The 14545-nt window shown below is 47.1% G+C and overlaps 1 protein-coding gene across 4 annotated transcripts in view; it reads left to right on the forward strand.

Annotated features, from left to right (window-relative positions):
- Positions 1 to 14545, forward strand: part of STX8 (syntaxin 8) — a 241123-nt gene that overhangs the window by 173084 nt on the left and 53494 nt on the right. For 2 of the 4 annotated variants that reach the window (XM_089900354.1, XM_089900355.1), the window contains one exon: positions 1468 to 6573. The exons of the other annotated variants lie outside the window; for them this stretch is intronic. In XM_089900354.1, the coding sequence (XP_089756480.1) occupies positions 1468 to 1547 (80 nt within the window). In that variant the 3' untranslated portion in view covers positions 1548 to 6573. Of the gene's footprint in view, positions 1 to 1467; positions 6574 to 14545 lie in introns of those variants that run through there. 4 annotated transcript variants of the gene reach the window in all.

The raw sequence follows: 14545 nt of genomic DNA on the forward strand, positions 1-14545 counted from the left end.
TCAGCGGCTCAGGTGGACAGTCGCTTTCCTATTTGAGCCCTTCCACTTCCTCCCGGGCCATCTGCTCCGCAGGCCACGGCCTTTCTCACGTGCTCGGTCGCCCCCTTCTGCGTTCTCACCATCACTGCTCGCCTGCAGGCCGAGCTGCTGCCGCGGTACCTTCTTGCGTAGGGCCCCCAGCATCCCCGCCTCTGCTCTCACCTCTCTCCTATGCGGCTTAAACTCAGCCACCCATTTGATCACTCTGAAACACCGCTCTCGTTTTTGCCAGGCCCTTGGTAGGAAACCTTCCAGAGCCCCAGCCTGCCCCAAGAACATAGCACGCTGTCCTCGGCCCTGGACCTCGGGCCCTCCGCAGTTTGTCTGCCCTTCGTGTCGTCTGCGCCTTCATCCTGTTCCCCTTGGGAACCATCCACTCCAGCCAAACCAGTTACCTCCCCTTCTCTAGGCCTCGCTTGTCGGTTTCTGCCTCTGGGCACTCGCACTGGTGGCCTTCCCTCGCTGCTGTCCTCCTTCCAAGCATCTTCCTCCAGCTCCACTTAAGACTTGGGTCTGATTATAGCCAATACTCTATTTCCCCTTTAGGGCACGCATGTTTTGTTTTGTTTGTTTGTTTTTGGGCTGCGTTGGGTCTTCGTTGCTGTGCGCGGGCTTTCTCTAGTCGCGGTGAGCGGGGTCTACTCTTGGTTGCGGTGCGCGGGTTTCTCGTTGCGGTGGCTTCTCTTGTTGAGAGCATGGGCTCTAGGTGCGTGGACTCAGTAGTTGTGGCTCGTGGGCTCTAGAGCGCATGGGCTCAGTAGTTGTGGTGCACGGGCTTAGTTGCTCCACGGCACGTGGGATCTTCCCGGACCAGGGTTCGAACCCATGTCCCCTGCGTTGGCAGGTGGATGCTTAACCACTGTGCTACCAGGGAAGTCCCCACGCATGTATTTTTACTCTTCAATTTGTGAACATAAGTCTCTTTGGGGAAGGGGCCATCCGTTCCTGTGTGTGGTCACCATGCGGCAGCGGGATCAGGCCTCTGCAGAAAGGAGCAAGCCTGGGCTGGGAGGGCTCTCTCAGAGGGCTTGGCGCAGGCCGAGACTGTGAGGTAGCCAGGTGGGCCCACCTTGATTTTTTTTTAAGGAAAGCCAGAAGCCCCAATTTTCCATGTGAAATTGCTTAATTAACATTTTTCACGTCACGCTTTAAAGGTGGTGCCTACCCAGGGGAACATAATCCCTTAAAATGACAATTTAAAGACTATTTCACGTGCAAAATGGTTATGAAACAGTAATCCATTCTGTGTACAAATACAAAATGGAGTTGACATCTCTGCCTTTCAGGATGGCTTTGGGATCTGTAAAGGAGATTTTCTGGGAAAGTAGTAATTGGGATCTGTAAAAGTATTGACTGTTCATCCACTGAACTTGGGATTTAAATGATAGGAGAAAAATGTGACAGTGGTTTCACCCTTTCCTTTTACAGATGAATTTAGTAACATAACGTCTCTGTCAATTAACGCGACGCGACGCCTGTCAGAGCTCCTGGTTATGTTCATTTTATGAAAATATTCCAGTGCAACAGAGTTTTAAATGGAATTTTTCCAGATCGACCTTGAAGGAGCCAGGTCTGTTGAGTGGCGTTATTCTGTGTCGAGAGTGTCGCTATGCTGGGGAAAATCACAGCCCCTTCTAGGTTAGATGAATGAGGGAAGGTCACAGGCAGGGATGAAGCAGCTGCCCCGATTCATAGGCTGAGAAAACAGGAGTAGCCGGCCCCGGCAGGTGTTCAGAGAATTCCCACACAGGTGCAGATTCCAAATGAACCATGATTTCTTGCATTTGGGCTCCTGTGACATAGTCATCTGTCATCCATCTGTCACGTTTTTATTGAGTCCCTTCAGTGATGCTGAGCTACAGGGAGGATCCCGAGATGTATCGGCCATAGTCCCGCCTGCAAGTTGCTTAAAGTCTAGTGGGAGTGATAAAGAAACGTTACAACCACAGTAGTACAAGAGAGAATGTGATTAGTGTTTCTTAATTCCTAAATGCCCAATTTAAAAAGTTAACAGTAATAGGAAGAAGTTTCCACAGTGCTCCCAAAGATACATAATCTCTCGTAAACTCCTTATGTCACCTCTGTGGGGAACTTTGATTCCAGTCTTGTCTCTTAGATCCATGATGAGAGAACGCAGACACACTCCTGGCTCTTGGGGAAAAAGCCCTTCTGAGCACTGACCAATAGAATGAGTACAAATCAGGAATGAAGGGGTACTTCTCTACTGTATTTAATTAAGTTCCGGTAAGTTTTCTTGGTTTGTTGTTTAATCGTGAACCAGCAGACAGGGGAAGTGAAGACGCTTCGTTTACTCATCCTCCTGACTCACAGCATGCCAAGGTTGTACGCAGAGGTGCAGTCAGGTGCTAGGATTCCTGAGATGGCCCCGGATCTCAAGGAGACCGTAGTCTTATACTCCGATTCTCACCTCCGATGTCCTGAAATAGGTGGTCCTTGGGAACTGTTCTTTGAAATGCTTTGGTCTACAAGTACAGTGGAAGAGATAAGACAGTAGACAAAATAGAACTGCAGAAACAGCAGCTGTGATAAGGGCCAAATGGCGGTCCATCCGTGGTGCGGTAGAAGGTGAGGGTGGAGAGAGCTCATTTTCAGCCTCGGTGCCTGGAAGGCATTTGGGTTAGTGCAGAAAAGATGGGTGGGATTCTGATGATTTGCAGTGAGTAAGGAACTTCAGGCTAAGGGAGTAGAATGGCTGGAGCACTGAGGCGGGGAGAGCCGTGGGTCTTCAGGGGAATCTGATCAAGTCTCTCCCCAGCTTATGACCCTTCAGTGGCACCTGGGCCTTCAGGATAAAGTCCAGACTCCAGAGCATGATTTCGTAGCCTAGCAGATCTGGTCCCAGGCCTTCAACCACCGTGCTCCCGCCCCAAGCACACGTGCGCGTGCACACACACACACACACACACACACACACGCGTGCGCACTGTCTCCCCCACAGAATACTTGCTCCTTCCTCTTCCTCATTCCCCTTTGCTAGCTTGTTAGGCCTTCAGCATTCAGTGTTGATGGCACGTCGTCCTCCAGAGCAGCTCATACGTAGCCCCTGGGGATCTCCTGAAAAATGCAGATTCTGACTCCGTGGGTATGGAGAAGGGCTCAAGATTCTGCATGTCTAACTCACTCCCAGGAGATGTGGACGCTGCTTCTCCAAGGACCACGCACTGAGCAGGATGGGTCTAGAACAGCAGTTCCTGACTCAGCTACACATCAGAATCATCTGGAGAGTTTAAAAACTCCCAGTGCCTGGGTTCGCCTTCCCTATAAATTCTGATTTAATTGCTCTGGAATATAGAACATTGGGATTTTCAAGTTTTCCAGGGGGTTCTATTGTTCAAGTTGAGAACCCGTGCGACTAGAAAGTCTTCCCTGACTCCCCAGGTCTGGGTTATGATGGACACCCACCGCGTGCTCGTCCTCAATCTCGTACCCACTGTGTCCCTCCTCCGGACACTTAGCTGCCTGAGAGAGCAGGGGTTGTGTTGTTTGTTCTTTCGTCTGTCCGTTCTTTCAGGAAGGGGCATCTGTTCTGTACTCTACACTGTGCAAGGTACCCAAGATACAAAACGGACCTGGTCCCTGGACTCAGAGAATCTACAGTATAGAAGGAAAACCATCATTCAGCACAGTGCGTGGCATGGTGGGCCCTTCGTAAGTATTGGGTTGGCCCAAAAGTTCGTTTGGGTTTTTGCAAGATGTTACAGAAAAAAACCCGAACCGAAGTTTTTGGCCAACCTAATATTTATTGAATGAAAGAAGGATGGCAGGGGGGGGCTGCCTGGTTTGAAATAGACATTTCATCGTTCTGGATTCATCTCCCTGCCTCCCGTTGTAGGAATGAGTGGAAATGAACAAACAAGTGATGCTGAAGGGGAAAAACCTTGATGAGCAAATATTATCAAATGTCCCATTTCGCCCTCACGCTCTTTGCACCGGATATGGTCCCTGCCCCTCTAAGTGCCCAATTAGACATTTAAAGCAGTGTTCTTCCTACTTCCTGACGTGGAAGTGTGGGACTTGTAGGACTGTCTTTTTTTGGCAGCTGGGTCTTTAACATCCCTTTTGGTTACCACTCCCTAACAGAAAAGGGTTTTCACCTTGGTTTGCACTCAGCCTTTGCTTTTCTGCAAGGTGCTGAATCCTACTGAAGAAGTTAGAAGGGTTTTGAAATGCTAATGCACAGCTGTCGACAGGTATGAATACCCATCACCCTGGAATGTCACACCTATTCAAAGTAATTGAGCATCCTTGAATATAATCTCTTTTAAAACCCAGAAATGTGACACCAGGTTGCTTCCAGCTGAGAGAGAAGTTCTTCCAGACTCCTATAGCAATTTTGTCTCAAACTCAAAAATAAATAAATAACCACAGCCCCTCGCCCAACACACACACAACACACACACACCCACACACACAATGTTTTTGTATAGCTCCAGGCATGTACATCTAGGGAGTGTGTATGTGGGTGTGTGGGTGTGTGTTAAGACACACCAATTGCGTGCCTGCTATATTAATTTATAACTTATTTATCAAAACTCTTCAGGCAGATTTAGCTCATTTACTGATATATTTCCTTTTAAAAAATGCTTATTGAAGGTTTTTTTCTGATTTTAACTTTAATAGATTTACTGTAGCAAAATGGTAAAATAGAGAACACTAAACAAAATAAAAACCCACCACCTACAAACCATCACTATTAACATTTTGGGTATATCTTTCCAGTCATTTTTCTGTGCATACATGTAATATGTCTACATGTATTACTTTTTCTTTTTTTTTTTTTTTTTTTTTTTTTTTTGCGGTACACGGGCCTCTCACTGCTGTGGCCTCTCCCGTTGCAGAGCACAGGCTGCGGACGCACAGGCTCAGCGGCCATGGCTCACGGGCCCAGCCACTCCGCGGCATGTGGGATCCTCCCGGACCGGGGCACGAACCCGCATCCCCTGCTTCGGCAGGCGGACTCTCAACCACTGCACCACCAGGGAAGCCCCATGTATTACTTTTTTAACCCATCTGGGATTATATTTTACATACCACGTAACTTGCTTTTCACTTCCCAGAGTCTGAAAAATTTCCCTGTCTTGACATAGTTTCCAAAACAACTCTGATGACTGTATAACTTTTTGAAAAACTGTGTGTATTATCTTTTTACATGACCTCCTGCTTTAAGCAAGAGTAAAGATTTCTAGTACTTATATTATTATATATTATCATGCACTTGTATGTATTATAAGATACATTTTGATTTGGAATTTGGGAACCACAGGAAAAGAAACTCTTATATTCATTCTCAGTGGAGAAATACTGCCCTTGAGGAAGTTTTGCATCTCATTCCTTCGGGGAGTGGCAGCTGAAAGCTTTTAAAGATATGGTGTATTTTCCCAAAGGCAGACAAAAAATAATATCACCTCGTTCGGCAAGAGTCTTGGACTCTGGGTGCTCTGCTGGGTGAGATAGGATAGGACGGTAGTCCTTTCCTCCGGGAGCTTATGTTGCATTTGTAGTGGGTGGGGGTGGGGGGACGAGAGACAGTAAACAGTCAACAGACACATAAATGCAATAACTACCATTTGTGATAGTCTAGACAGCCAGAAGTCCCTCTGAATCTAAAGTCTCTGAAAAAGGATCCAGCTCTGCATTACTGATTTTATTAGCATCACTAAGATTGTCACCAGAGAGTGGTTTGGATACCACAAGTGCGTTTAGGTAATTATGGCAGGTGAATGAAATCCAGTACCATTAGCTCCGTTTGAATGTGTCATCAAATTGCCTTCAGTTCCTCGTCAACGTGAGCAAGTGGAATGTCACTGAAGATCTATAATAGATCGCTAGCAGAAGAAAGCTATTTTTGTTCTTCCCTTTTGTGAGCCTTGTCCTCCTGCCTTCGTGGATGATGCTGGTTAAGTTAACCCAAGCTAGCAGCGCCTTGAATTGACGACGTGTAAAATCGGTCCTCATCGTCCATTGGTGCTTTGGATGAAGGAAAAATGATGCGATCTCTGAGTCGCATTCTCCCTGACTCTAGCCCAACCCGTATTCCAATTCACCCTGTTCCCATTATGAAGCAGAAAAGACTGCTTAAGGCCTGGTTTATTTACCTAATAAACTGGCTCTTGTATTGCCTGGGAAATGCTAAAATTTTTCAGCCAAGAAATCCTAGTAACAAGCAAACAGAGGTCCAGCAGTCAGGTTCTGAAGCAACAACAAAATGAAGGTCAGCTAATATGGCCATTATTCTCCTTCCTGGTGGCCATGACAGCGCTGGGGTTTATTTGAAGATCCCAGACTTCGAATCCTTGCTCGCATTGTTAGCTGCCCAAGTATTTCAGGCTGTGCCAACAGTTTCAGATATTAATGTATTCGAGAGATCAGTGAATGAAGAATTCCTCTGCACTTTTTTTCCTCTTTAATTTTTTTTTTTCCCCCTTGCCATACACTTTGTTTGTAGTGTCTTTGTCTGCCAGACGTTGCCGGGCATTTCTAATGAGAGAGCAAAGAATTGCAGAAGGAAAAAGGCAAGGGGTGGGGGGAGGGGGGGCGGTGTAGGGAGAAGAAAACAGGCGTGGAGAGGAAAACAGGAGAGGAAACACAGGGCGTGTTTAGCACTTTAACGGCAAGGTGACATTTTTACAAGCTAGTCAGGTGCACGGGACTCGTTGGGGACAACAGCGTCCGGGATGCAAATGCGGAGTGGAGCGAGCAGTTTTGGGAACAGCTAACTCATTGATTAGCTTCTTGCCACAAAAACGCACTTTTATTTCTGAGCCTCATTTTCCCCGCAGGACACCCAGCCTCAGTGCTGCATTAGGCATTCATCCCAGCTGCATTATTGCGGCCACCTTACTTACCCACCCCGGGCAGCTGCTACCAGGGGGAAAAAATTAGAGCCATTCCTACTCCCGGTGACTTAACTGCTGCCCAATAATTGGTTGCTGTTTGCAAAGAACATTATCACAGCACAGCCCAGAAAACAGAAAAGTCTGTCTGAGAGAGGGTCGCTGAGGCTAGGCTAGAAAGTGGGGAGTGGGGAGGGCTGTGAAAATCACAATTTTGCAAAGGCAGTGAGCTAATAATTAATTTTTTAGTATCCCTCGATCCACGGACTCGTCCTCCCTGCTGTCCGTACCGGGGCTGGTTTTTGCAGCTCGTCCTTTGATACCTCATGGAAATGTTAATGAGACGAAACCAGCTAAAGGGGCTCTTTAGACAGCAGTGCTTGGGGGAAGGCCGAATGAAATGCAGACCCTCGGAGGGCTTCTCCTCCACACAAGAAGTCCCTTTGTTTCCTGTCTTATAAACCAGAGGCCTGTCTAAAATTGCAGGGAAAAGTGAGAGGGGCCAGAGAGCGGGCTCCGGAGGCTCGGCTTTCTATATTTAAAGAGAGGAAAAAATGGTTCTCCAGTTATTCGCGCCCTGATCTGATAGGCAGCGCAGGGTGTTTTTGAAGTTCCGAAGGAAGGTTCTCTGAAGATGTGAGCGGGATCTGTCTTTCACTTGGGCTTAATTAAGAAACTTGCTGGCTTTGTCTGCAGGGGGCCCATTACGCGCAAGCTGCAGCCCCCTCTGAATAGGGGCTCAGCCTGGAAAGTGTATACACGCCACGCCGCCTTTGTGTCGTGTTGCCAAACTGGAGGCTGGAGCGAGTGGGGACGGGGCTCTGCCAGAGGCCATCCCTTGTTGCCCTGTGAGTGCAGTGCGCTGGCATCCCTTGGGGACCTGGACCAAACGAGCCTCTTACAGGGCGAATCTCGTGAGCAGACAGGTGGCTGGAGCCCCGATGACGGGCTGGAGGGCGAACGCGGGAGGCAGACGGCGTCCTGGGAACGAGCGCTGGGTCTGCAAACCCGGACTGGCGAGAGCCCGGCTTCGGGCACCACCTCTCCCCGGCTTGCTTCCACCCAGCCCCGGGAAGAAAGTCGGCCTGGTCGCTGTTCTCGTAACCTTGAGAATAATTTCCCCCTGGTGGGCTACTGTGGCCGACCCTATTTAGAACAAAGTTACTGAGTGCTGGAGGATAAAGAACAGTGGGAAGCTGTGAGCAGTGGTTAATCAACTAATTCGCATTTCAAAGGACACTAATAAGAGGCGATCAATTCAAATAAAGCCCCGGGTATGAGTACTTCCCTCGCCCTGGAAAGCCTGCCGAGTGGCTCTCCCTCCTGTTTCTCTCTCCCTGCCCGTCTCCTCCCTTTCCCTTTGAAGCTGTCGGGACCTCCCAGGGTACCTGCACCTCCACCCTCGTCTTCCCTCTGAGCAGGGCCCTGCAGACCTTCACCTTCCTCTGGAACGTGGCCGGCTGCGCCCTCTGTGGCAGGAGCGGGCACCGCTGGGGCTTTGCTGCTCCCAGTAACCCCAGCCCTGGCCCTCGTCTGCCTGGACCCTCTGTCCCCCTCGCTGTCCCGCACCTTATCGACTTGATGAGAGCCCGTCTCTTCTCTCCCAAATGCCTGGTAACCGCCTTATTCATCCATCTCCGCCTCTCCTGATCTGTGACAGCTGGCAGCCTTCGGCCAATTCTGTCCAGTTGCCACTTGCTTGGCTGTGATGGGAGGGACCCTCCTCATGACTCTGGCATTAGGTGTCCTGCCCCGACACCCACTTTGTGATGACCTGAGTGGTCTGATGGGCCTCGAAGTGGCTCTGCATCTTCCCCACATCTCTCTCACTGCAGCCCCTCTGCCCCCTCCTCCCATGCCTGCTGTTCACACAGAGCTGGGTGGGCTGCATCTCGGGCTTTCTAGTGAGGCTCCTCATAACTGGGCCTTTCTGCTGTCTCAGACTAATGGCCCTGTCCTGGAACCAGTGTCACTCACCCAGTGACTGGAAAATCACCCAGCCAAGTGGCACTGTAGAAATAGAGCTGTAGTGCCAGCAATCACGTGATTTTGTTGCAGCCAGGAGTTCAGGTCAAGTGTTGGGAAATAAGCTTGTTAGAGCTTTCTTTACGCCTCCTCTCCCAACCCTTGGCAGAATGTAGAATATTGTTGCCATTGATAGAACACACCTGTAAACGCGGGGGAAAAGTGTCCCGGAGCATCCTTGACTCGCATGCCGGAAGCAGCATCACCATGTTCAACGCTTCTGTGTTTTTCTGCGGCCGTCATGTTTGTATGGGGTCTTTCGAATGTGGTCCTTGGTGTTCAGAATCCCAGAGCACTTTAGGCCCATCGTGCTCCAGAACTCCATTAGGAACTCAGCTGCCATCTTAATTACATACTCTGAATGAATGACATTTCATCTTCTGGCCATGAGTGATATGGAATTTCCCTGAACTCCGTCCCTGACAATTTGACGACAGTTAGGGATATCCTAGCAAGCCCCAAGAGGACCACTGACCTGGAAAGGTAGGGGAGGTGGCCAGTCTCAAGGTTTGTCACCCCATGATAGAGGCTTCCTGCTTAGCATACCCTCTGGTTATCAGGAGCATCTTTATTTGCATCTTATTTTGACTCTGAATCATTCTGAAAGGACCCCTGCTTGCAGAAGGAGTGTGGACCACATGACCTACAAGGTCCCTTCCATGTGGGCAGGCCCCAGCACTCCTGTCACCACCAGGGGCACGTGTTCCCACAGGCTTTGCCTTGGGACACAGGACTCATTTGCTCTGTCAGCTGAGGGGGCAGCGGGGTAGACTCCATGACGGAGTCCAGCTTTACAACAGAAAAAGCTCTTGGTCATGAGCAACGGAAACCATCTCTGGTGACTGAAGTGCACAAGGAATTTATTTAAAAAGGGTATTGAGTAGTCTGAAAGCTCAATCATGGAGACGGCTGAAAAATCAGGCTAGAACATGGGGAGAAAGCACAAGTGGCTGGAACCATCACCACAATCCCACCACAGAACCATCTAGTAGAAGACCTCATTGCCGCAACTGCTGGACGGCTCCCCGTTAGCTAGCCCAGCTGGTGCTGGTCAGCAGAGGCTGTAGCTGCGAGGGCTGTCTCTGGTGTCCCTGGAGTATCGATGTTGCTGCCACCGCTACCAAAATGAGCCTGGCTGTGCACTGGTGCCCTCAGGCAGGGCAATGCCAACGTTCGGCCCTTCTGGCCTCGCCTCCTACCAAGACTCCTATAGCTAAGAATTCGTCCCTTGTTTTTTTGTTTGTTTGTTTGTTGTTGTTTTTTAAAGAACAAAAAAGAAGGGTTCACATGCTGAGCAGCTGAGAAACTAACTTGTATCCACTACAGACTTCCAGCTCCACTGGGAGTTATTTGCCAAAGATGGACGTCTTCTCCTGGACTCCTCTCATTGATCCACGGAGCTTTATCCAAGACAAGCTGTGTAATTTGTGGGGTCCAGTGAGAAATGAAAATGCAGGGCCCCTTGTTCAGAGATTATTAAGAATCTCAAGATGGAGACAGCATGGGGGCCCTTCTAAGCATGGGGCCCTGTGTCACTGCTCAGGTGGCTTTACGTGAACAGGGCCATGGGTCCACGGTTGGGTCTTGGGGCCCTTGTTAAGGTTTTGTAAATGGATTCTGATTAGTCAGTGTTATTTCATTTTATTTCCTACCCACGACTTGAGGTGTGATTATGATTTCCCCCATTTTCCAGTTAGAGCAGATGGGGCTGGATAACAGTGGAGCTGTGTTTCCAACCCAGGTCTTCTGACTCTTAAGCTCCCCTTTCTCTATACCGTGTCACGCTGTGTACCAGGAGCTTACCAAGTGGAGAGCTGTGTGGCATTCCCTGGAATATATGCCCTTGGGGCATCGTCTCCAGAATTGTTAATGTGGAAAAAAGACCACTAACTCAACGTAAAATAAAATTTGGTTTTTCACTTTCAAGAACTGCATTATAGGAAGGAAGGAAGGAAGGAAGGAAGGAAGGAAGGAAAGGAGAGCAGTGCCCACCAGCCAGTAGCCAGACCACCACTGTGCACCAGTTCCTTAGTTAAAACAAACACACCCAGGCTTTCTTTTACATACAAGTACATCTGTGTGTGTGTGTGTGTGAGAGTGTGTGTGTGTGAGAGAGAGAGAGAGAGAGAGAGAGAGAGAGAGATGCCATAGGACCTCGAGCAAGTCATTTACTCAGCTTCCCACGGCTTCAGTTTCCTCGTCTCTGAAAATCTTTGACCTTCTTTCACAAGGTAGGGCTGATGCCTCTCTGCCCTGCTTGCCCAGCAGACATCTCATTCTTGGGATCAGCGCCCCCTCCAGGGCCCACGTGCCCTCCCACTCTTCCCTCTCCCATCCTGCCACCTGCTCTGGCCCTCAGTGTCCCCCTTGGGTCCAACACCTTGAATGCCCAGCCTGTACTACCTGCTAGCTCCTACCGGTACCGCCTCAGTGCCCCGTCTGTCCGTAAAATACTCGGTGCAGGCTTCCTGTGTTCACAGCCCTGATGAACACGGTCTCTTCCAGCTTCCTCCGCCTTCTCCCTTTCTCTCCAGCGCTGTGTGTGTGTCCTTTCCCCTCCTGGTTCCTGGAGAGCCTGCCGCGGTGCCTTCTACAGAGCAGGGTCTATCCCACTGTGCTTATTGCTGTCTCTTCCACTGTCTCTTCCTCCTTTTCTGTTTTTTTCTACCCCTTTCTCAGTTCCCTTCCCTGGACACAATGTGAGATCAAGGCTTTTTTTTTTTTTTTAAAGAATATTTATCATGTTTATAAAAATACAAGATTATTTGACGTGTTTTTAATTTAAAGATCATAGCTCTCAAACAAAATATAGCTCTCTTTAAAAAGCTATTATGAATTTGTTTTTTATTGCTATGTAGTCTTTAATTGATTTTTTTTTCCTCTTAAAGGATTTTTTTTTTCTATTTTAAACCCAGGGAAGGAGAAATTTCCAAGGATTATTAGTTCATTAGCTGTTAGAAGGAATAATTGATCTGTCAACTCAAAGGATTTATAAGGATTTGGCTCACAGGATTCATGAAAGCGGTAGCATATGTTTAAGTTCTGCCTCAAAAGAAAACATTTCAGAAGGGGCTTCCCCTTACTTTCCACGAGATAAAAATTAGCATCTCTCTAGTGATGAAAAGGCCCACAATTTTTTAAGATCCTCCCAATCTTAAGGCCCTGCAGCTGCGGCATTTGCACCTATACCTGAGATAATTGGATGTGTATTTCAACGAACCAGAAGGATGGATTATAAATAAATAGCATAAAGTTTTAAGTTTCTTCCAGTGGTTTTCCCCCCCCAGTAAAAGGAATGGAACACAACTAACATTTCTTCAACCTCAAATGGGGTTTTGCTTTTTTTTTTTTTTTTTTTTTTAAAGCAAATGCACCCAAATTGCGTTTGGTTCACAAAGGAAAGACTGACTGCAGAGCTAACAGACCCATCATTAGCCGTCCCTGCCCTCTCAAATGGCCCGTCCATTCCTCCGCTCACAATATGGGGCGAAGGCCGTAAACAAGGGATCCAAGAGAGCTCTGGACAAGAAACATACAATGGAGTGGGATAAATTTCTTTAGCACAAATAGCAGTCTCCAAGGGTGACTGGTGTGAATGGATTCCTGCTGTGAGGGTCTCTGTGCCTACAGAGGAGATCTGTGGCTTTAAGAGCTATGGTCCCACCCCCTGGGCTGTGGAAGTGCTCGCTCAGTCTCCCCTGCTGGGCATGGTCCGAAGGCCCCCTGTGGGCCTCCTCTTTCCTTTCAAGCTGTGAGTCCTAAGGAACTCCGTGACAGCTCCTCTTTCATTCTGCTGTGCAAATCCTCGAGCTGTTCCTAGTGCTTTCAAAAGGGAAATATAAGACATTTTACTTATTCTGTCCAGCGGGAGCATTGGAAGTCTGGTAAGACCCAGGGTTATTCCGGCAGTAAGCCTGGGGGAGATCTTCCTCTTTGTAATGACTCGAAATTCCCTAAGATGACCAGTAATCCACAGTTTATACTTCCTACCTCCTTTACATCATGCCCTGTGGGATGCCATCTGTGTTCTGTTCCCCCCGCCCTCCACTGCCCAGGACTTGTGTACTGCTAGCCAATGTCTGGATACCCAGACAGAAAGGAGTAGAATTAAGTGTATCCAGTAGTACATGTCAAAGGTTAATTTCTTAGCGGCCATGAGCCAAAATATTCAGGTTCCAGAGTAAATAATTACTTTAAAAGAATTAAACAGTGCATGTACACAGTTAAAAAACAAAACAAAAAAACAGTGTCCTGATTCGTCCATTCTTATCTCCTGTCCTGATCCCAAGAACCGTTTTTGCTTGTCCTTCTTCAGGTGATTACTTGCATATTACTAAATGATGTATTGGTACACACCATTTTTTATTTCTAAACTTCAAACGTTACCTATTGATTTCCTGATCTGATACATAGGGTTTCACTCGCTCTATACGCACCTCTCTGTTTCTAATATCACTGTTTTAATTCCTCTGTGTATTACTATTGTAACTTTCAGTAATGTACTTACATCTCCATTTCCAGTTCCATTGATCCTAGACAGTATGTCTGCCTCACCTTTTTTCGACCTCTCCTCATCTCATGGCCCTTCACTTCTGTCAGGTGTTGATAATTTACATTCCATTTTGACTACAATTAAGATTTCTAAACTATGATTTTAGGTTGTTTCTAAGTTAAAAGCCAGTAAATAGCTTTCAGATTATTATATCTGTATGAATACTGTACACTGAAAAACCAAGAAGTGCACTGTAGTTGATTATATTTCCATCTCTGTAATTCCTAACTCAAAATCCATGTGTTAGTCAAAGGAGAAAGTTCAAGTCTCTTCTTTTTTCTGACATTCCATCATTGCTTTAAAACCATGCCACATTTTGGCTTGCTAAAAATTTTTTTCAGATTTTTTTTTCTGGTTAGTTTTGTAATTCTTCTGATTGTTTTTTCTTTTTTCTTGTCAGGAGAAGAAGCCTGTCTTTTTCACCATACCCCTGATATCTTTTGAATCCATTCTTCTAAAAGCCCACAAACTTCCTGTTTTAATTGCTTATTCTAAATTTCTTCTTACCTGCCCCAAACAAAATTAATACTGCCCTTCATATTTCCTGGAGTTTCTAATTGCCTTTTCTTTTTTCCTTACATTCTTTCCCTTTATTTGTCTTGAAGTTTTTCTAAACCTAATCTCCCTTTTTTCCTGGAAACCTACATCCTCAAGCCCTCAGGCTTCCTGTCCCAATCTGGATAGGATTATGACTCTGTAAGTAGTGTTTACTGGCATACAGTGGTATGCCACTGCTCTGTTTTCTGTTTTATATATAACTTTTTGATTTCCCAGATAATTGGTAATTTCCCTTTTTTGTTCACTTTTCAATGCACTTGCGGATAATTCTTCCCAGTATGTCAACATCTCTTTAAAATGCCTCACAATACTAATTTCCACGATGGAAAATTCACCAGATAATCTCTCAAGGTTTTTGTTTATTTATCTTTCGGTTTGTTGTTCGCTTTTTGTTTGTTGTTTTTCCTGGAGGTTTTCCTTCTAGACCCCCTTTCTGCTTTGATCTAAGCTAAGTTATTTTTGTTTTGTTTTTTTTCTGGGCTTTTTGCAGTGTTTGTCATCATGGTATTTCTATTTG

Source organism: Delphinapterus leucas, chromosome 19 (assembly GCF_059928025.1).
Source record: "Delphinapterus leucas isolate spDelLeu-1000000601 "Yukka" chromosome 19, BTC_Dleu_Yukka2, whole genome shotgun sequence".
Taxonomy (NCBI): Eukaryota; Metazoa; Chordata; class Mammalia; order Artiodactyla; family Monodontidae; genus Delphinapterus; species Delphinapterus leucas.